Source organism: Denticeps clupeoides, chromosome 2 (genome assembly GCF_900700375.1).
Source record: "Denticeps clupeoides chromosome 2, fDenClu1.1, whole genome shotgun sequence".
NCBI classification, from domain to species: domain Eukaryota; kingdom Metazoa; phylum Chordata; class Actinopteri; order Clupeiformes; family Denticipitidae; genus Denticeps; species Denticeps clupeoides.
The window spans coordinates 7,913,269-7,936,126 of NC_041708.1; the positions used below are offsets into that span (position 1 = coordinate 7,913,269).

Genomic DNA, 22,858 nt, shown 5'->3' on the forward strand with positions numbered 1-22,858 from the left:
AAGATAACTTGTTTTTATGCATCACAGCAAAAGCTCCCTGCTTTGTTTTTTGCTTGTTTACTTGCTTGTTATTTCATAGTCCTGTGTCTTCAGTTTTGTTATATAATGTAGAAAGTGTAATAACCATAAATCAGTTCAGACAAGTGAACGGTATTGTACATGCTGTCATTGTAGAGATAAAAACCCCAACAAACCTCATGTGAAAATTGGCACGAATGTTTGCCTGATTCATGGCCCTCTCTGGCATCAGGTCACATTCACAAGGTTAGTTTAATTAAGAATCTCCAGAAGCTTGATAGATTGGTTATGCTCCACCAACTTGACCAATATATATTTTGTTTCAGGTCTGTATGTTCTTCCCAACAGACTTTCGCTTGATTGGTCAACACAGTTACAAATCTTTTCAGACTTCAGCTTTTGTCCACTTTTGATTCCAAATAAAACCTCAGTTCCAAAGATCGTTCCACACAAGAATAGATCTTCAGAAAAGGTACACAGGAAGCAATCTGTAAAAAGAAAAGTGATTGCACACATTCTGAAGCTATGCCATTTGAAGGCTCAATGGGGACAGAGGGTACACTGATGGCATCAAGTAAGTTAGGCGATAGTAGCAGCCTAGTGGTTAAGACACTCGCCTATGAACCAGAAGAGAAGAAAGGTTCAATCCCCACTTACTACCATTGTGTCCCTGACCAAGAAACTTAACCCCGAGTGTCTCCAGGGAGGCTGTACCTGTAACTACTAATTGTTAGTCGCTCTGGATAAGGGCGTCTGCTAAATGCCGTAAAATACAAATGAGTTGGAAATTAAGATCCAATTTGGATTATCATCACACACCGAGGGAAACAATCCTGATGTTTTTGAGGTTAATGAGGTAGGCTTTTTCGCCTGATACAAAGACTCCCTGTACGATCACCAGCTCTCACATGATAGACTATTAAATGCTCAATTAAAGACATTTTTTAAAAAACCATGAGAGACAACAGATCAGCAACACTAAAATCTTCTTTAGAATGTTTATGCAGTGCCACATTTACATTCAGCAATGAGGCATTGTTAAATATTTTTGATGGGTTAACTTTACATGCATTATAAAAGAAGGAGTCATGTATTTTATATGCATGTGCATGGTTGAACATTTTTCAACATTTTTCATTCTAATTTTGATATCTAAAGGTGTCGTACAAGTCTAGTGGGTAACATACTAGCCTATGAATCAGAAGACCCAGGTTCAAACCCCACTTACTACCATTGTGTCCCTGAGCAAGACACTTAACTCTGAGTGTCTCCAGGAGGGACAGTCCCTGTAACTAATGACTGTAATTCGCTCTGGATAGGGGCGTCTACTACATGCTGTAAATGTAAATGTCTTATGTACACCGTAACACAGAACAGATCCTTGTGGGGACTTCATTTAAATGGCAGGTTAGCTGAAAACTGGATGGGTGTTGGACAGCTATGATAATACTGCAACAATAAACAACAATGCTAGATAAATCACCATAAAGCATACCCTACTGCAGCTGTTCCCAATCTGGCAGTATTGTATCTGCGATAAGGTAACCAAAATTTAAATTGTAAACATTAAATGTATAAAACACACTCAATACGATAAATAAAACTCTGTATAATCATGCATGCTATATAGATTAGAGGTTTAAACCTTGGCCCAGGTCAGGTTTATACTAAATTTCTATCATTTTAGTTGTGCTCGGGTCGGCTCGGTCAGCAAAGACGAACTTCTGGTCAATAGTACTGTCAAGAGGAAGGTTTGAGGACGCAGACAGAGTCACGAGGTGAGAGGAGGCAGCGTCCGAGGGAGGAGGATCAAGCCCGCTTGGGCTGAGGTAAAGACAGCCACGTGGTCTTAATGTTGTGGCAGTTATTTTTAATGAAATAATAAATTGATTTCCAGTTTTCAGCGACCGTCATCCGGTGATGCGTTTTAATTATCGCAAGAGATATTCTAAAATGGATGCTGAGTGAAGTGAAACACTGCACAGGCACATAGTGACACAAAGAAAAATGTCATCTGCATTTAACCATCACCTTGTTGAGGAGTGAGGAGGTGAAACAGAGGCAAGCATTTGGTGATTGTATTTTAAACCCGCACATTTCCTTTCCCTCTTAGTCTAGCGCTCATACGGGCGCAAAGAAACATTGCAAGAACTCACAGGGTCCTGTCTGTATGGAAATGTCACAGTAAAAACACTGACTGTCATTTTTTTAAATGAACCACATGGCATAATAGTTGAGTTTGGCCCAAGTTTTTAGGGTTGTCATGGTTGCCTACTGCTCACCAGGGGTGATCAAAGTCAAAGTCCAATTTTTTGTCAAGTACACAGAGAGATGAGATTGCAATTTTGTTTTTTTTTTGGATTAATGGGTTGATGGGTTAAAAGCAGAGGACACATTTTGTTGTGTCACCATGTGCTATGCAATCACTTACACTTTTCACTTTCCGAGTGTGTGTACAGGAAGGAATTGGGGCTGGGGGGTTGCCTTGGACACAGGAAGGGGGGCTTCAGGGGAAAAAAAAGTTGGCAACCCCTGCTCTAGCATATAATGCAAAGTTTAAATATGGCCCTGTTTGTGTTTCCACTCTACTTTTATAATTACTTGAATTTGGATTCCTTCCTTTGTGTACATAAAATTCTATCTGGATACATGAATGGAGTCAAATTCAAAACAAGACATACATCAGTCATGATGTCTGAATAGCTATTGAATGAGTAGGTGTAAAACTTTTCCAGGAACCGAGGGCTTGATAATTCCAGCCTTGTACTGTGTACCCTATGTCTTGTAGTTTGGCAGTCCTGCTACACAAAACCAAGTCCACTGTAATCCACCTTGGAATCTCAATTGTGAACCTATAAATTGAAAACAAGGTTGCAATGCCTTGGTCTGTCCCCCACTCAACCCTGCAGCAGCTTGCGTTGCAGAAACCAGGCCGCTCCATGCTTTGTTTCATCCCATCTTCCTGAAAAAACAAAGCTTTTTAAAAAAGGGGGGGATCCAGGGAAACATGGTCGTTGTTCCGCTCAGCTATGAGCTGTGATTCTATCAGTGTCTGGAGGGCGGCCATAGCAATGCTGGGGGTTGTCGTAGCTGACAGCACCAGGTCTTTCAGCCTCATTCAGTCTCCTGTTTGCCTTGTTCCCTGTATAAAGTAGCCAGAGCAGCTGTCTAAACAGCAGTAGGACCCCCCTGGTATGAAAGTAGAGACGGCACCAAACCAAATATGTCGTATTTCTCACTGTTTATATACCAGACTGTCAATGATCTTTTTAAATTGGAAATACCATACACACTGTAAATGTAAATGCATCGTATTTCAGGACAAGAACTGATGTGTTGCCTTAAATCACACACTAGGATACATGGTTGTAACTTAAACCCCTTCAAATTAAGGGTTAATAAGGAATTCCTATGTGAGAGGCATAACTTGGGGCTATGGACGCCCTTTTTGGCATGCAGATGAAGCAGTTTGATGATGTCACGGCACGCATGTCTCCAGGGTCTAATCCCGCAAACACAAATAATTCATGAAAAAAAAGCAGTGTTTCCATCAAAGGTCCATACAGCCGAGCAGAATAACTGGCCGACTAATGACTGAGTGTAAATAATTTTCCAGAAAAGGCACAGCTGTGCTCCTACTTGCAGGGTTTAATGAGAAGACCCACCAGACAGTAGAACAGAGCCCAGACAGTGTAAATGAGAAGCTGTGTGTGTGTGTGTTATAGTCATATTAAAGCAAGTTACCAGTTATCTGTTTATCATGTGACTACCATTATATCACAACATTGATGTCATTATGTGTACCACTTTGTAAGCAGTGCTTAAATTAATGACAAAATAATACTTAATAACTACAAAAGGGAAGTTTGTGGACAAAAATCACTTTGGCTCAGTGAAAAATTTGAAAAGATGAGAGGATGAAAGGATGACGGGGGGTGATTGGAATTATTGTTTTGTGGGATTGGGTTAAAATTGGAAAATTGTTTAGGGGTTTTGCATAATAACATGCTAACACTAGTGTAAACAGTGGCCACAGAGTGGGGTCACGATGCGTCAGGTTAACTTGGGCGTGACTGTGCTGTTAGTGCTGTTAAAACTTGCAATTCATCTTAAAACCTTTTATTTACGCATATGAATTATATACACTTATTCCAAAATTGTCCCATAATTCCAGCACATCCTATTTGATTTTATTGGGTATCGATGACAGTAAGGCAAGAGACTGGTAGGGCCGCACAATTAATCGAATTTTAATCACGATCACAATTTTGGATGCCACGATTAAATTGAGATGATTGTCAGTGATATTAACATTTGAATAGAGGGCTCTTCTGCATATCAAACCAACCACTTTCTCAACCAATAGTCAGCCAAACACCAGGGGGCGAACAAAAGCATAGACTGTAATAGCGGCAACCTCTTGAAGAATTGAAGCTCTAGTTCCAAGCTCATTCAACCGCACATCTCTGACGGTACGAGCGAAAACGGCAGATTTTTGTGCCACGTGTGGCTGTAGTAATGCTTGAACAAAAGATCACTGCGTGCAATTTTCTAAGTAAGATTTTATTTTATCATCTTGTATGTTACGATAATGTGTGTTCGACAAATAACATTATTCATGTTAAAGACCAGAGCATCTGTCTTCCACCCCACTACAGATTCTGTTCTGACACCTCTATATATTACATAGTTTCTTCATTGTCTATTGTTCTTGATAAAACTATGCAAATTGCTTCTGTTTATGGACCTGCCCTGTCTATAGTTATTTTTTACAAATAAGCAGGTATGTGAAATATGTTCATCTTTTAAATTAAATATCAAAAAATGATTAAGTATTTTCATAATGACCTGCCTTTGGTCATTTCCTAAACAAGAAAATGTTGACAAGCTGGTTTTAATTGCCAAAAATCTGATGGCCTGTAGTTTTTTCTTGTTTGCACCTTATCATTGCACTCTGTAATTGCTATTTAGATTTTTTTAACCCTTTGTCTTGGGCAAATATAGTTTTTTATTTTTAAATTATTTTTATTTGAGGTTTCACTCTGAACTGAAACCCTTGTTCACTTGCTGTTTGTTTAAAATAGAAAGTGCAATAAATGCAATTTGTGCAATATGTTTTACCTAAAATAATGAATAGTCCTGATTAATAAATGCATTTTGGTTTGGCCGCTGGTCAGTAGAGCTGTTAGCATATGCTATTGTATGAAAAAGTCTCCAATGTTGTATCACTGTCCTACTATAAAAAAAGAAAAACATGCCACATATGAGAGGCCAATGATAGATTAAAAAACAAATAGCACAGAATCTCCCAATATAATTAATTACCATTTAATTATATTACCATGTTTTATTAATTTTACAAATTTTTAAATGTACTATCTCAGAGCACTTTGGCATGGAAAACTACTGTCTTGTGATTTAGTTTCGTTAAAGAGACACACAAAAACAGTGCTGCGTTATATAACATCTAGTATAAGGCCTGCATGACAAAGTGTTGTAACCAATACAATATTACTGTGACTATAAAGGCATCTGCAGTACAATGACACAGGATGAGACATCTGGCACCGAAAAGAGCAATTTCATCATTAAAATTCTGATATCGTCAGCGCCAGACATACAAGCTTCTTTGTCTACCTTCATTTTTTTTTTTTAATTCGTGTACACAATTTTTTTTTTCTCCTCTGGCTGTCGTGGTCGGTACCATGAAATGAGGGCTCCACTCCAGGGCATGGATTAATATATATGCCTCTGACATGTGCTGGACAACCTGAGCTGGAGCCAGAAGCGTTGCCAAGGGAACGCGGTTCAATGTCCCTCTACGTTGCCTGCACAAGTATAAATTAAAATTTTACTCAAAAAAAAGAAAGAAATCCCACCCTTGAGTTAGAAGACATTGCCCACCCATTGGCCTAGACAACAATGACAGTTATTTAATTTACAATTCCACTGTGACAGTCATTAGCACCCATCATTCCCGGACCTTATGAAAGAGTGCAAATGAAAATGAAGTGATTGTGTCATTGTGATACACAACAAGCACAGCACATTAGTGAGCAGTGGTCAGAGGTAGTAGTTGGGAGGTAGTAGCCTAGTGGGTAACACACTCGCCTATGAACCGAACTACCATTGTGTCCCTGAGCAAGACACTTAACCCTAAGTTGCTCCAGGGGGGGACTGTCCCTGTAACTACTGACTGTAAGTCGCTCTGGATAAGAGTATCTGATGAATGCTGTAAATGTAAATGGGCAGCCGTGAAAGGTACCCGGGGAGCAGCATGTGGGAGCTTGGGATTCGAGCCCACAACCTTCTGATTACGGGTCCGCTTCCATAACCGCTAGGCCACCACTGCCCCTTTTATGTGAAACTAATCACAATCAGGAAAACCAAAACAGCATTTAAATCGGCCATTTGGACCTTTTCATTTTAAAAAGCAAATACAAAATTGTTGTTGTATTTCAAGTACCTCAAAGTCCCTGATATTTTATTTCCTGGCCATCAATATAACAGAAAGCTCGTCAGTGTCCGTCAATGAGCATGCCTCCCAGCAGAAGTCATTATACAGCCCATTACGTCTGATTGTGGTCATTTCTGATCACAGGCTACATTGCTGGTTGTATATTTTTGGGAACACCACACACAATACTCACATTTGGTCAGAAAAAGACCATGGACAAAACAACAAAGTTGTAATCATTGCATAAATATTCTAAAAAACCATAATATTTTCGATTGTGTTTAATATATATATATATATATATATGTGTGTGTGTGTGTGTGTGTGTGTGTGTATTGTTTTTGGTCAATTTTGACAGCTGTTTGGGGGATTATTTTATGAGGCCAAACTCTTTCTACTTTGCTGTAGGCCTATACTGAAAGGCTGAATACGTTAAAGCCTACCTAATCACTGTAGCCTGACGGATGTAATTAGACAAATAAAAATAAAACCATATGAATAAATAGGATATCTTGTAAGATACTGCATGATCCAACTATTGTATTATTTGATACATTTTTTAAATTTTCATTACATTTTGGGCATGAAATCCACGCTGAATCCACCCCTCTGGTGGGATCAGTTTAATCCAGATTTTTTCGATCAAAGTGAATCAAATCCTACAGAAAAGTTCTGAAAAAGCCAAACTAAAAGTTTGATCCGGATCAAAACCAAGATTGGATTACGAGATCTAATCTGATTATGTAATCCATTTTTTCTTTTGAAAAACCCATTTTCAACATTTGATCCAATCCGTTATCCAAAATCCTAGTGGATTACTTTTGAAAAAGCGGCCCCAGGTGCTATATATGACACAGTGCGTGGGAAGTGTTTGTTAATCATACTCTAACTAGTTGGCCCTTCGGAAAGCACGAGCTAAAGTGCACTGGATGTAGTCAAGAGGGAAATGACTCACCAAAAAGGGCATCATCAAGTCGGCGAGGTAAACAAAAGCTGCACCCAGTGTGAACCCCACGGCCACGGGAAGGAATGCGAATGCCCCATACTTCCCAGAGTCCTCTGCCATTTCTATCGCAGGGGCCAGCAAGGACCAATAGGAAGCCGCCAGCATGACCTGTAAATGACAATAACACAGATATGTGTAAATGTAAAGAAAAAATAAATTAATAAATTACAATGTTGATAGGGTAGATGAATACACATGACAAAAAAAAATTCAGACAACATTCTATAAAATGTTTTTTTTTTCCACATGGAAGAATGATTAAACAGCAGAACCAACGTCAATATTAGTAATAAATTCATGACCATTCGGACAGAGCACAGAAGGCTGCAGAATTCAGCTGCGCACACAGCCATTTTATACCTCCTATAAAACACAAACAGGACGGTTTCCTTGGCAACCCGAAGCAACACAAATAATAAGTTAAAATCAGACTCATCTGAGACCAACAGTAAAAAACACAAGCTTTTAGTTGTCTCATTATCCAAGCACAAATTGTTTTTTTTCTGCTCGCTTGACCTTAAAATGGAAAAATCACGAGTCGCTTTGCGACAGAATTGTGTCCGTTTCTGCATGTTGGCCTTCGTCAAAAAAGCAACAGGATAAGAGAAAATCAAATTGCCCCCACATTGATATCCCTGTTTGGAACATGTCTGATTGGACCAAGGTCAAAACAGAAGGGCAAAATTGACTTTAAAATTAGTTTAGGGATTTTCTCTCCTTTTGTTTAAAACTCAACAAATGTTGCCAAAAGACTGTCTTCTCTCGGATGAAAATGTTTTTTTTCGGATCCTTGGAAAAAGCGCTAAACTCTTTTTGACACTTGGCAGCACTAATATTCCCAAAATACCAAACAGAGTGCATCCATTAATCAGAACTGGGCCAGCCTGCTGTGAACGTCTGACAACAGTGCTATTAAACCTCCTCCATTTTTACCCACCACCTTAACAACAACCAGACCCAGTTGACAAGGGACGTGTAATTAAAATTTCTTTAAAAATTGAAGGGAGCATTCACTATATAATGTCTCAGCATTGCATAACACACCCAACTAAAAGCACTGCAAATATGGTAACGGCCAAAGAAGAGGGCTTTAGAAATTCTGGCTTAGCAGCTATATATACATACATTCATACATACATATATGTGTGTGTGTGTGTGTGTGTGTGTGTGTGTGTGTATGTTCCCTAATCGTTTTCACCTGTGTCAAATGTATAAAGCTGCCCTGTTCATTTCTGTTCACCGTCGGGTCTTTGAAGTTATGTTCCATGTTCACCAGCGTCTCGGATGTCTCCCCTGTCCTGTGCTTCCCAAATTAAATGTCATGCGATTGCGTCCTTCTTCTTCATCTTCCTCGTTACCTATTCACAACATGGTTGCGACAGTTTATATTTTTTGACAATTGGAGCCTATGAGCTAACTCGATCTTCAGGAGTTTGATACTTACATGGAATTGTCACATTTCTGTCACATCATGAGCAACATCATGAGCAAATTAGCTAACGAAAACTAAAATTTTTTCATCGTCATCATTTTATTGTAATAAGGTTGAAAATGAAAGTATTTATTTAATGCATATTATTCAAGAAATAAAAAATTCCAAACATGATTAAGTGCACACCAGTCGTCTACTATAATCCTCCCCGTGGTCTAATCAGCATGACTACCACTGATGGGCAGCCATGACACCAACGACGACACAGCCACAACCCCACCCAACTCCATCTGTTTAAACCCCCTACTGAAGACATTTAGAGCTAATAAGCCCGTTCATTACCTGGAGCCAGGCCATTAGCATACGCCACACACCGCCTTTAATGAGATTAATTAAACTTTAAAACTAGGCCAAACGCTTTGGGGAGGGTAGTGTCCCAGCCTGCACAATGACACTGATCAAATAGAAATGTAACCCGATTATTAGCACAGCCACTAAATGTGTCATTGTTTATCATCCAGCTTGCCACAAGGTCTGCAACCTCATGACAGTTTGAAAGAACATGCTCCATGACATCCGGAAGATATGCAGAAACACTTATTGGCCCAGAGCGTCTTTAACATTACGTAATGTGCTGCAGGGCCTGTGCGTTCGATCGAAATTAAAATCACAACACCTGCTCACGTCTCACTTTAATATAACAAATTATGTTTAATTAAGAACTGTATGGCTATAATTGGGCTTTCAGATAAAACCATAATGTACTGATATTGTTTGAATTAGGGTTGGTAAAGTTTATTGGTACAGAATCAGAATCAAATACAGAATCAAATTTAATCACGGTGGCTAATGATCTTGTCAAACCTAGCTCAATGTAATGCAAAAAAGAAACGGCTGATCCATCACTACCAAATACCATCCAGTATCAATCCATTGATCCATTTTCTTAAAAGGTCAAAATGTGTGCAAGAATGTCATATAAGGCCCAGGAATCTCTGTGAGGCCAAATGAAATTGTTTGATGATTAAGAAAGCACCGACATGGAAAAATTTCAATAAATCTATAATATTCATTATCGACCCCACCCCACAGAGATGGTAGCAGTCCATCACCGGGCAAGCACACACACACACTCAAAAAAGAGCCAGAACACATATGAAATCCCCATCAATCCAGGAGTTTCAGGCTGCATCATGAGCCCAGGCTATCCAGATGACACATTATGGTTTTATAAAGTATTAGTTTCAGACAAAAATCAGATCCACTCCCCAGAACAAAAAAATCTATATAGCCACAAGTTCAATTTTTCACAACACCTGTCTGAAGGCTACCTTGTTAAAGCACACTGTCATTATCACTTTTTTATCGCAATCACATCTTTTCACAATCTTCCTCTCCCCCACAGATATAATAACGGAGGCCACGGGTCAATTAAGCCAGAGTGACAGGGGGAAAAAAAAAAGAGGACATTATTTCTGAAAGGAAGTAGAGTTATCAGGGCAGCTCCGATGTTAGTTAATGACTAATTTCATACGGTAGACGGTTTATAGTTTCATTACGGACAAAATAAGATGACTGCGAGGCCTCCAACGCAGGAAGCAATATGAAGAACATGATTATGAAGTGAGGCACAACCTCTTCAAAGACTTTCATGAACGGCTGTTGTTGTACTGAATGCAAATATTTTTTATCTGAATTCATATTCCACCTTCAGAACCTTATCAAGTCTCTCTATATATTTGATTACATGTGATTTAGAATAGAAGTTGAAATCTTCCTCTTACATTTGAGAGGACTTTAGCAGAAGAAAGGTGATCTGAAGAAAGGAGAAGCTGTCTAATTTGATAGGAACTGATGCAAACTGTAAGACAAAAATTTTGCTTCCAGCATTGCTCAGAGATTTAACATAAAATTTAAGCTTTGTTACAGATTCTGTAAGATGTAGGAATCCTTTTAAGAATATTGCTATTGAAAATCCTTATGAGTAGACCCTGTACTCATCTTGAGAGTGTCTAGTCATAATGGCCTTCCATTATTAACATTTTTGTTTTATTATTTAGAATTTTACTTTATGGACCCATTATGCTTTATATGTCAATATGCTGTTGAGGGGCTGTTACTTCTTTACACCAGTCTTCTTGTCACAATACAGAAAGAAGGAGGACCCTCTTTTCTGAAGGGGATTAATGCAAAACAAAACTTTTTTTTAAACTGGACAAACCAACATATAGGGTTCTACTTGGGTTAAAGGTGTGGGGAAATGGGAAAAGCGAAAGTTCCACTCACACAGAGATCACTCCACACACGGCCACTACCTGGAAAGAAAAACACATGACCATTACACATCCACATACACCAGACCCCGGAGGCACACCGTCTCAGGCCATAACTAAGACTATTCAAAACCAAGACTACCAAAACACAACTATTCAAGAGTGGCTGAGCACAACCATGTCTCCCTTTGCTCATAGGTTTCTGGTTCAATACCGGAACCTGGAGCACTGATGCAGGCACACTTCAATAATGAGGATTTCAGGTGCGGGGTGGCCTGCATTCAGAGCTCCTGGAGACGACGTGAGGTGTGCCCAATGTCACATCCCAAAGTGCTTACATTTAAACCATTTATCAGACGCCCATTACCAGATGCACATTACCAGAATCAGTAGTTACAGGGACAGTCCCCCTGTAGACAGGTAAGTGTCAAAGTTAAGTGTCTTGCTCAGGGACACAATGGTGGTAAGTGGGGTTTGAACCTGTTACTTTGTGGTCTTCTGGTTTATAGGCGAGTTGCTTACCCACTAAGATACTATGACCCTACCGGTGATCTCTAATCTACCAATTGTAGAAAAATCTGTAGCAAAATAGCTCACAAATTTCCTGGAAAATAACAGCAATCTTAATGCATTCCAATCAGGTTTTAGACCACACCACTTCACAAATGATCTGCTAATGTCATCTGACTGCTTTTCAATTTTCATCCAAAATGATCACAGTGCTGCATTTGAAACTGTTGGCCACTGCATTCTACTCAACAGGTTAGAAATTCTTGAACAGTTTAACATTAAAGTTTTGTGAATATATGAATGTTCTGGAAAAAGCATTGGGTGAAATGTCCCCCATGGTTACTCCCCTGCTTTGGAACAGCCTTCCACCTCATGCCAGCATGAAGTGTACCAGAGTGTCACCACAGCCACCAAGCACTGAAGCTAGAGGGATCTTCAAATGGACCAGTATCATCATAATGGACATACACTGTGGACCATAACACTGGACTAGTTGTGATAGCTGGACTACACTGTACTGTCCAGTAGAGGTGTGAACCCTCACTGGTCTCACGATTCATTTCGATTACGATTACCAATGCCTCGATATCAATGCATCCCATACATTTTCTACATGACGTTTTCAAATACAAGAGTTAAGGTCTCGTACGCCTGTATGGCCGATTTGATTTTCAGAAAAATGGTCTGTGTACAATCCGCACTCCCCTGACCAGTTTTTGGTTCCATCCTAGTTTCAACTTTGTAAACACAACACCCAACATTCATGAATTGTACAAAGGTTTACAAAGGTCAAGCTCATAATGACCTCATGTCGTTGTGAATAAAATGCATCAGGAATGCCTAAACGGAATTTCTTGATATTTGCCACAAACATTTGCTAGTCTTCATCCAGGGATCGATTCAGTTTTGGCAGGCAAAGGTCAAAGAACAAGGTCACTGATGGTTGTCTACAAGTGGTTGTGGAGGCATACACAATGATTATTGCTGAAGAACTTTTATAGAACTTTTACAGTTAGCAGGTAAGGCTTTCCCAGCGAGACGACAAAGTTTTCATAGTGTCGGACTCTCCTCAGGCCAGCCTGCTGAGCACAGATCCAGCAATGTCCACAAGCTGTGAACCTCGAGCTGTCGGTTCCGACTCAGAGCCGTGTGCCTGCTGATTGGACACTGATTGAGCCAGATAAAGTCAGAGAGGAGAGCTGTAGGCTAAGCCCAAAAGAAAATGTCTTCAGTGACAGGTGCAGAGAGCAATAGAGCCCAAAAAGTCTACTTGTGGTGACAAGAATGAGAAGAACTGGGATGAGAGAGAAAGAGATATGTGACAGAGGGGGAGAGAGAGAGGGAGGGGGGGGTCAGAGACACAGTGTGACTCTTTAACTGTTGCTGCCAAGAGACAGAACAGGATGATGGGGTGATTTCTGGCTCATTTATTTTAACAATCAGCTTTTTAAAAAGCCATTTTGGTGTGCGTCCCCCATGAAACACTGATGAAAAAAGATGACTGTCACCCTAGTGTTGAAGCAGTAAGCGGCAAACTGAGAGACAGACACCCAAAAACAAGCAGACCAGGAAGTGATGCCATCAGAAATCAATGGTGTGTGGGTTTTTTTTTTTTTTTTTTGTAAGGTAATGTTCTCACACTCAAGAAACCACGGCCAGAGTTGGAAACTAGCTTGGATCTGAGAAAGAACTTTCTCAGAGTTGTTGTCAGAACACTGGATATCTTGCCTGAGGTGGTAGTGCAAGAAATACACTGAAATAAACAAGAATTTGGCTTGGTAGGTGGAATGGCCTCCTCAGATTTGTAATTCACTCATGCTTCAAAAAATATATAAAATTGTGGTGGCACCATGGATTGAGCTAAAATGTTTGCCCGCCTCTACCTTAGCACAAGCGTTCCATTTATTTCCATTTTTCTGCTTTCTGTCTGCAATTTGTTTTCTGTTTCGGTGAGACACGTAATGACGCTCATCACAAGCCAGTACTGATCAACATACCAGCGGACTCATAATCGGATGGTTGTGGGTTCAAATCCTGAACCGCCAAGATGCCACTGAGGTGCCACTGAGCAAGACACCGTCCCCACACACTGCTCCCCGGGCGCCTGTCTTGGCTGCCCACTGCTCACCAAGGGTCATGAGTTAAAAGCAGAGGACACATTTCGTTGTGTCACCGTGTGCTGTGCTGCAGTATTTCACAGTCACTTCACTTTCATATGTATGGGTAAATAAAAATAATAAAACAACAAGAAAAAAACTGTTAATGTGCAATAAAATAATTGTCAACATTATTTAAATAATGCACTAACATGCATGAATTTGCCCGACACAAATAATTGCATGTTATCTAATTGTACCACAGTTATTTTAAACCTGACTGAGGTGAATCATAATAAAATAAAATATATTCAGGCAATTTAATTAAAGATAAATCATATATTCCAGCACATTATTGGCATATTATTTGATTAAAAATGATAATAGGCAGAATAGGTTAACGTGACAAGAAGCAGACCGAGTTAAAAAGGTGCGATGAAGGACTGGAAGGTTTCCCAGTCTTCCTTTCTCTGTAAGTGAGAAAAGGGGGGGCTCTGTTGCATGGAGCCGCTGCACACCTACTACCCATACCGATTTTTTCGTCCAGACAGAGCGCCCATCAAATATACACACAAACAGGCTGCTGTATGACAACAAAGCGTTTAACATTTAAACCGAGCACTGAGTATTTGTTTATTCCATGTAACAAAATTAGCTGTAGTGCAATCAGGCCCTTGATCTGCTGCAATTCCATTGTGGTGGTAATAAAAAAAATAAATATGGCCCTGGCTAGACGAATCCAACGTGGGTGTGAAGGATGGGTAAACAGCGGCGGCTCCAGAGCGACGCTAAAATGCATGCTGAATCAGATTAGGACCGAAAAGTTTTCTGCTAAACTTCACGGTCAGCACTAAGTGATGTGCCCTCGGTCTACTTTATCGCACGCAGATTCAATGCGGTTCAGTATGCGAGAGTTTGCGAGATGGCGGAAAGCATCGCTGCCGGGAATCGGTGCTGTACTTTCTAGCTCGCTCGCGCCTCCCATTCGATGACAGTTCAGGGCTCTTGCGTCTCCAGACGTGTTTCTAGAAAAACTCAGTTTTGTCTTGATGGGGTTAAGCACACTGTCTCTAACCCAGATCCAAGCCTTAAATAACTCATTCTGATTGGCCACAGAGGCTTTGCACCTGAATGAATGACAATAAGTCCTATATTTACAGATATGAAGACACATTGATATTAAGGCTTTCAATCGATTTCTAAAAAAATGAATGAATTACACAAATAATTGTCATTGTGATACACGGCAGCACAGCACACAGCACAGACACACTCTCTGTCTCTTTCTGCAGCAGCGAATGTCCCTGTATCCATGTCATAGATCAGACCGCTCATCACAGCTTCATTACATTCATGTATTCTAACGCATGCAACATTTATAAATGATGCATGGAGAGGAATATATGTACACTGAACTTCACTCAGGAGCGGTACAGTAGAAATATTCTATAAGCCAGGCTGTCTGCTGCTTTAATGATCACAGAGACACTTGGCCAGCGTCACGCGTCATCGCCACCGTTAATTAGCAGCAATGGGGCGAGGCCACCGGGCCAAGCGTTAAATGATAATTGGAAAAAGCAGGAGCTTCAAACTAAGCCGCAGGAAGGTCTGAGAGCCCGAGAAATACACCTTGCTAAATCCAGGACGGCTTAACTCACCAACAATTAAGAGAACACAAAGGTGCGTGAACCAGAAAGTGTAGCTCGGTTCAACAAATTAAAATGGATACTTGAGGAAATCACATTCACGTTTTTGAGCCTCCAAGGAAAGGTGCCCTTCAGTCTTAAGGGATCCGTTCAGCACGTTAACAGTAGGGCTGCTAACAATTATTCATTAATCCATTTATTTATTTGCTTGTGTTTAAAGATCCTAATTCTCACTTCAAAGTGAAAGTGCACTCAACAAGATGTCCTCCGCCAGTGTGTGGGGACAGTACTCTGCTCAAGGGGACCTCAGTGCCACCGTGAAGGCAACGCTTTGATTTTGAGTCCGCTTCTTACGCACTAGGCCACTACTGCCCCATAAACTCATGCTGCTGTTAATGGGTGTGTATTGGCAAGGTTATCATGATATGATACGTATCATGATACATGGGTCACGATCCGATTATATCACAATAAATTGTGATACTGTACATATTGCGATATTGAACAGATCAATGAAAATGTAAAAACAGAGCTGAAATACAAGATGCTGTAATTTCACTCTGCCTGAAATGCAAGCAGTAATTCCAAGTACCCGGCTGTACAGCGCCATCTACAGGAGCGGAGGTTGTAGTCGCACACTGTAGTCATTTCCGCTGACCTCAACAGAACCTCCCAGTGGACTAAATTTGAATACAAAAATGTAGATATTTGATGTCCCTGTATCGATATAATATCACCATGTAAAAAATATTGTGATATATTGCTGTATCAATATTTTCTAACACTTCTACTGATGTTAATGCAGTCTTAAAAACATTACTTACACACTTAAAAACCAATAGAGAGTACAGGATCTAAAGGATGTAGACTGCCTTTTTATTTCTGTTGCAGTCATTCCATGTCCATTATTTGTAGAATTTCAACAACACACCTTCTTGGACATGGCGCGCTGCTCAGATCAACAAGATCTGACCAGACAATGAAAGATTTCAGAACCACTGCTGCCAATTGGACCCTGTTGTTCCATCCTGTTTTGACTGTGGAGTCCTTCCCTTAACATGTATTCATCAAATAATTTACATTATAAACTTAGTTATTTGCATTCTTGTATTCTTTTTGTATTCATATCCGTATTACAGTAGGGAAAAAAAGTATTTCATATAGTACAATTGTGTTTTTATAAAATTATTAAAACGTCACGACACATTGTTAAGGACATTTTCTTCTTACTAATTTCCATAACACACATAAGTGGTAAAAATTTAAGACAATTTTTTTTTCTCAGCGTACCATCTCATAATTTTCATTGTACAGGTTGTATATTGTGCTTTTCTAAATTCTCTGATCCATTTTACCAAACAGAGAATCAGTTCAATTCTGGTTTGCACAAATACAATTTTGGACCCTGTAAAGATTGTTCCCATGGTGAAATGGTTCAGATGATGGTGGACATTGTTGTCACACTCTACTGTTGTCACACTTGGCTGTTAAACCTGCAAAATCTTATTCTTCATTCTTGTTGAAACTAAAATGCAAATCGTATTTCTGTGCAATTAATCCACCCCAAAGCTGCTTTGCTGGTTTCAATTACTCTAAATCAAAGAGAAGATGCTTCCATGCCAAAATGAAAAGCAGAAAAAAGTCGTTAAGACACTAATTGGCTCACACAGACGCAGTAAAAGAAAGAATGTAATTAAGGGGAATTGGAAAGTCTTAAACCCTCTTGTGCTTTCAGCCAGGATTACTCTCTCTCACACACACACACACACACACACACACACACATTCAGCTGAAGCAGACTTTCTTACCAGAGGGAGGCTGGCAGTATTACAGGGGTGGGCACTGTGCACCTGGGGCAGTTCCTGCTCTTCACTCATTGGTCCTTTGTGGGGGACTTTTCGCCGGTGCTGACATCTGCTCATGTTTACAAGCTCTTGCAACATTTGGGACTGCGTCTGCTATGCAGGGTCACTGCAGGTTAAAATTCACCAACCTGACTGCGTGAACAGCGAGTTTTACTGGTGAGAAGCGGGCAGATTGGCATTGTACACACAGTGAGCAGAGCAGGGCTCCCGTGCCAGACACCCACAATTTATGGCTAATTTCGAGCTTTGTCATTCCAGTCATGCTGCCAAGGCCTCCAATATGATTTTAAAAATTAGAAACAAAAAATCAACATTACAAATGTAGCACTCAGCAGCTGAACCATATTGTCTATTTCAGGAAGTGAATAAACTCATGGACACTTGATTATGGGTTGTTTTGGTGAGAAAAAAAGCCAGTATGTCTGGTAAACATGCACAGTGAAATCCCAAAAAGAGTCTGAGCCACAACTTTTATATTCAAAACTTTAAAAAGTGCAAGACAGATGTCTTAATTCAATAAAATGTCTTTAAAACAGAAGACAACTACACCAATCAAAATGATTAAAGTGGGCCCAACTGAATGAGCTATTGATGAAAGAAGAGTCATTGATTATCCAGACATTATGGGAGCATGGATCAATCCTTAAACTGACAGCTACTCAATCAGCAATCGTCTTAAAAAATTAAAGGTGCCTTTCAACAGAAATTAAAAAATATAATTAAAGGGTGATCCCCCAATTCTTTCTTCTACTGGTCTCAAAGGAAAAATCTAGTTTTGATCTTTTTTTTTTTTTTTTACTTTTTCTATACATTTTCCAACACAGTTCTCCTCGATCACAGAACTCTCCTCGATTGACAATACAGTTACATGCAGTCCACAACTTAAATATTGCACATCCAGTTTAGATGGGGCACGCAACAGATTATTTCTGTAGATTATACTACAATTGACAAAAATTCAAACAAATTTGTGTCAACTGCAATTTTGTCAGCTCACTGCAGTTTATCTCTTTGGGTTTCACATCTCATGTTTTCATTACTGCCCATCTGCTGAAAATATGACTTCAGATGCGAGACATAAACATGCACACAGATTGGAAGGAAGTGAGTTGTAGTTCATGTCATGTATGTGTGCTTTCATAGGCCTGCTTTTTCTTCAAGAGGCCAGCCGCTGCATCAGCCTTGTGGGGCAGGTCTACGTGACACCAAATGTTGTTTAGACTCTGGATGTATTTTGGCCTCATTTCTATCTATGCTCTGAACAAAGAAGCCACAATATCCACATTTTTGTGTAGTCGATTTTCTCACTGCCTTTAAATACACAGATTTCGAATTTATTGAATTATCTAGAAAACATCACCAAAGGTTTTTCACAGTCAAACATTATTTTTGTTAAGGTGTTTCTGTGTTTATTGTTTTTAAATGGGCAAAAAAATTACCTATTCAAATTTGCCACTTCCTGTGCATACCAAAGAATAAACTATTCTAGCCTGAAACTACAGAGCAGTGGTGGCCTAGTGGTTAAGGAAGTGGTCCTGTAATCAGGTTGCCTGCTCCCCGGGCGCCTGTCATGGTTGCCCACTGCTCACCAAGGGTGATGGTTAAAGCAGAGGACACATTTCATTGCGTGCACCGTGTGCTGTCCTGTGTATCACATCACATTCACTTTTGAAACTAAGTGAAATTAATGAGAGACAATTCAATATTTTATACTAGATTGTTTATACTTTTTTATACTTTTCTTTTAATGTAAGAATTTTGCAATATTTAAGATGCTATAAATACTTTACTGTGTCATCCATGTTCACCTGGGAAAACTGCAGACTGTGTCATGTCATGCTTGGCCAAGAAACAACAGTAAACCATTAATGCAGACATCACAGCGCCCATGAGAATCTGACACACAGACGTGCAGATCGGTAAAGACAATGCTTTTACCAAGAAGATATAAAATAAATAAATAAGAACAAGAACAAAGAACAGAATAGTATGATGAAGGTTTCTATTAAAATGCAAAACAGCACTTGCCTTCCAATTATGGAAAACAACATTGTTCCAATTACTGACAGAATAAAGCAAATGACCATAACGCATTTCACAGCTAGAGCTAATTTTCACAACAGCCCTTGAGGTGAGATCCGAGGGGGCAATGAGGATGAAAAACTGAGTAATGGTGCCTTGCAACCTTCAACACCTTTGTAGAGAGTGTCCTCACCATTCGCCTGTCAGGTGGATATTCTGCACCCAACCTCCAGTACATACACACATGTGTGTGCGCACACACACACACATATAAATACACACACACACACACACACACACACACACACATATATATATATATATATGTATATATATATGAGCATCGGCTTGATGCATGTATAATTGTTTCTTTATTGTATTGTAATGCATTACAGATGTGTGTCTGTGCTTATCACGGCTGAGGCTGAAAAAAAGATGTATAGGTGAGAAAGTCTGACTTTCTCCTTAATTAGCGAAATCTCAACGTCAGTGGAAAGGCCACTGGCATGATGGATTACTGCGGTGGGCAAAGTCATCCCTCCACCCTCATCAAATGCCTTGACAATTATTTCTCTATGTGCACAATACTGAGAAGAGAACTTACCAAAAAAAAGAGAGAGAAAAGAACGCAATCCTTCCACCTTCCAACATTTTATTTCAAGATCAATTCCCAGTATTTCAGCTCTCATTTTGAGCAAATTATTAAATCTAACATGAACATGAGACAAATTTCCAGCAGGCTATTTGCATACAGAGTTAAACAGTGAACAAGAATTGAAGGAATTAAAAAGGAGATTGCTACTCAAGATTCCTTCAGAAGAATCCCCTAAAACTTCACCAGATTAACTTAAGATCCATTTCATTTAAGGTGAATGATATTCCTCATTTACTGTTCATATACTGGGGCTGTTTATGTAGAATAGAATTCCCTGGGACTATTATCTCAACTTACTGTTTGATGGAAAGGGAGTGTGTGTGATGGAAAGGGAGCAGAGAGAGCACGAGAGGCTGGATAATGAATGGTAGGTGATATAGGGGTAAGATGTTGTTTCTTGAAGGTACGTACCCCAGCAGCAAATCCCAGGCTTCCATCCAGGATGCGTTTCTAAAACAGAAAATCAAGAAAAAAAGAAACTCAATCATGTAGAAGAAAAGAGTATGAAATACCTTATGGCATGTTATCACACACACACACACACACACAAACACACAGCTGTCTATTTCAGTGGCAACAGACCCATAGAATATAAATTTTCAATTGCAAGGGTCTTAAACCATCTGTTTATGCGCCGTCAGCTTTTAAGGACAGCTTGCCTGGTAATGTCTAAGTGACCAACCACATGGCCCAGAAAATAGCAAACGTTCACACTGTTGCTCCAGGAAGACAGAATATGTAAAGGAAGTTATTCTGGATAAAAGTGGCAAACAAATGAGAAACTGTAAGAGGAGTTGGCTCCACACTTCGTCACAATACTTTGATTGACCGTTAAAGACCTACTATTACTAACACAGCTAAACATTAATATAATAAGTGATTAATTAGTTATAGTTATAACTCATAATTTTAACAGATTTAGGGTACAAACATTAAACATAAAAATGTATCAACAATGCATAAAAATTCTCCTATGGACTAGAACTCAGGCTTAACAATGCCTTTTTATAGTTGTCAGTTTAAACGGAAGCGAGGAGGGCTGGGGTACCTGACGGCTGGAGAAGATGAAGACCAGGGCGGCTCCGGCAGCAGTCAGCCCCCAGGTGAACAGCGTTCCCAGCAGGGCCTGCGTCACCGGACTGTAGCCAGGAATCATGGTGCCTTCCGGACCTTCTGATCAGACGGAGTCAAATGAGCGGTGGGGTGGCAAGGTTTTTGTCTCAGGAGTTTTAAAGCTCACGGCTGTGAGGGTGTGTACCCAAATCCTGTTTGGCCAGGAACTTGTTCTATTTGCAAATGTCTGCCCAACCCGGAGAAAATCTTCAAAACTAAATAAATGACACAGTAAAAACATTCAAAACTTTTCGCTACAGTGCAGAATCAATGTGCAATAAAAGGCCAGAATAAGAAACAATGTAAAAATTACATCATCGGTTTAATTGTGCGTTTAAAGTCTCTTTGTTCAAAACCATAAATATTAATCATTCAATCCATCGTTATATTTATTAAAAAACGTAATAGCTAGTTAATAACTACTAAATTGTCCTTCATCATGGGTAGTTGATCATACACATTTAAATTTCTCAAGCTTGATGGTTATTTAAACGGAGAGAGGAGGACCAGCACTCAGAAAAAGAAAAGATATATTCAGGAAGCACCTGACTGTTACTGAGAGGTTCTTAGCTCCTGAAACGAAGAGGACAAAGTGCGAGTGAATAAAAATGTCCGTCAGGTGAACGCTGCTTGACAGAGAACCAAGAGGACGAACCGACCGAGTTGTAAAACTGTGACACAGCCATCCAGAATTTTTGTAAGAAACAGAGTCTCCCCGCATACGCGTATTATACGAGACAGTACAGAGTTTTGTAAGGGTTTAAAGGCGTATAATGCTTAGACTGTTTTTTTTTTTTCTTTAAGAGAATAACATTTTACTTGAGAAGTTACTTACTACTGTCAAGCAGACCGAATGAAAGTCCGTACTGTATTTACTTCCTGCTCTCCGTACACGTGTCTGTCACGTGCCCTAAGCGCCGCCTTCTCTTCGCCGCGATTGGCTGTTTCGGGGAGCGCTGCGTCTGATTGGTGGACGCCCTCTTGAAGCGCGAGGCAACTATATCTGTATTTGCATGTTAAGGCTGACGTTGCAGTTTAGTAGGGAGATATAAATAAGGTTAAAATAATGATCATGTATTTTTCTTTCTTTTTTTTGGAATAAAATAAATTCAACGCAAATTTAGTGCAAATTACTCTGACTTAAAAGTTCAGGGGAGCAATTTTTACTTTTATTATGATGCACCCAACAATACTGTTAACTGCGAGTCAAGTACTTTTAAAAGTCTTGTAGACGCAGGTGTGTCAGGGACACACCGCAAGCACGTTGCTTAATCAGCCCTGTATAGTACATATAGGCCTATGCATTAATTGGTAGAACTAAATGGAACCAAACGTACCGCTCTTTTACCAGACCCAACCTAAAATTTGGATTATGCTGGATTTTGTGGTAACGTTCAGATGTGCAGTCTATACAGTAAGACTTGTGGTTCCAGTTGTTCAGGCTGGGATTTTAACAGATCAGCATACCTATCAGAATGTTATACGCTTGGATAATGCGCACGCGTTGCACGATCACTCATGGGTCACGATATGGGTCGCGTCTATCATTCTATCATTACCATTTTTTTAACAATATGTTTATTGTTTTTTTCTGTAACATAGATAAAAAAAGAACAATAACAAAAAAGAGAGAAAAAATACAAATAAAAGGGACACATGGACATACAGATATGTAACTTTATAAACTTAAACAGTCAGTTTTATCAACACTGTAGCAAGCACAACAGTGAAAAACAGGGAGACAAATTGCATTCGTTACTCCATT

At 39.7% G+C, this 22,858-nt stretch overlaps 1 protein-coding gene across 5 annotated transcripts in view; it reads right to left on the reverse strand.

Moving 5' to 3' along the window:
- Nucleotides 1-22,858, reverse strand: part of slc39a11 (solute carrier family 39, member 11) — a 173,042-nt gene that overhangs the window by 149,878 nt on the left and 306 nt on the right. For 3 of the 5 annotated variants that reach the window (XM_028970551.1, XM_028970548.1, XM_028970546.1), the window contains exons 2-4: nucleotides 21,029-21,150; nucleotides 20,392-20,430; nucleotides 7,431-7,589 (exon numbers count right to left, since the gene is read on the reverse strand). In XM_028970551.1, the coding sequence (XP_028826384.1) occupies nucleotides 7,431-7,589; nucleotides 20,392-20,430; nucleotides 21,029-21,150 (320 nt within the window). Of the gene's footprint in view, nucleotides 1-7,430; nucleotides 7,590-20,391; nucleotides 20,431-21,028; nucleotides 21,154-21,928; nucleotides 21,987-22,858 lie in introns of those variants that run through there. The other 2 variants (XM_028970549.1, XM_028970550.1) reach the window with 2 other exon arrangements.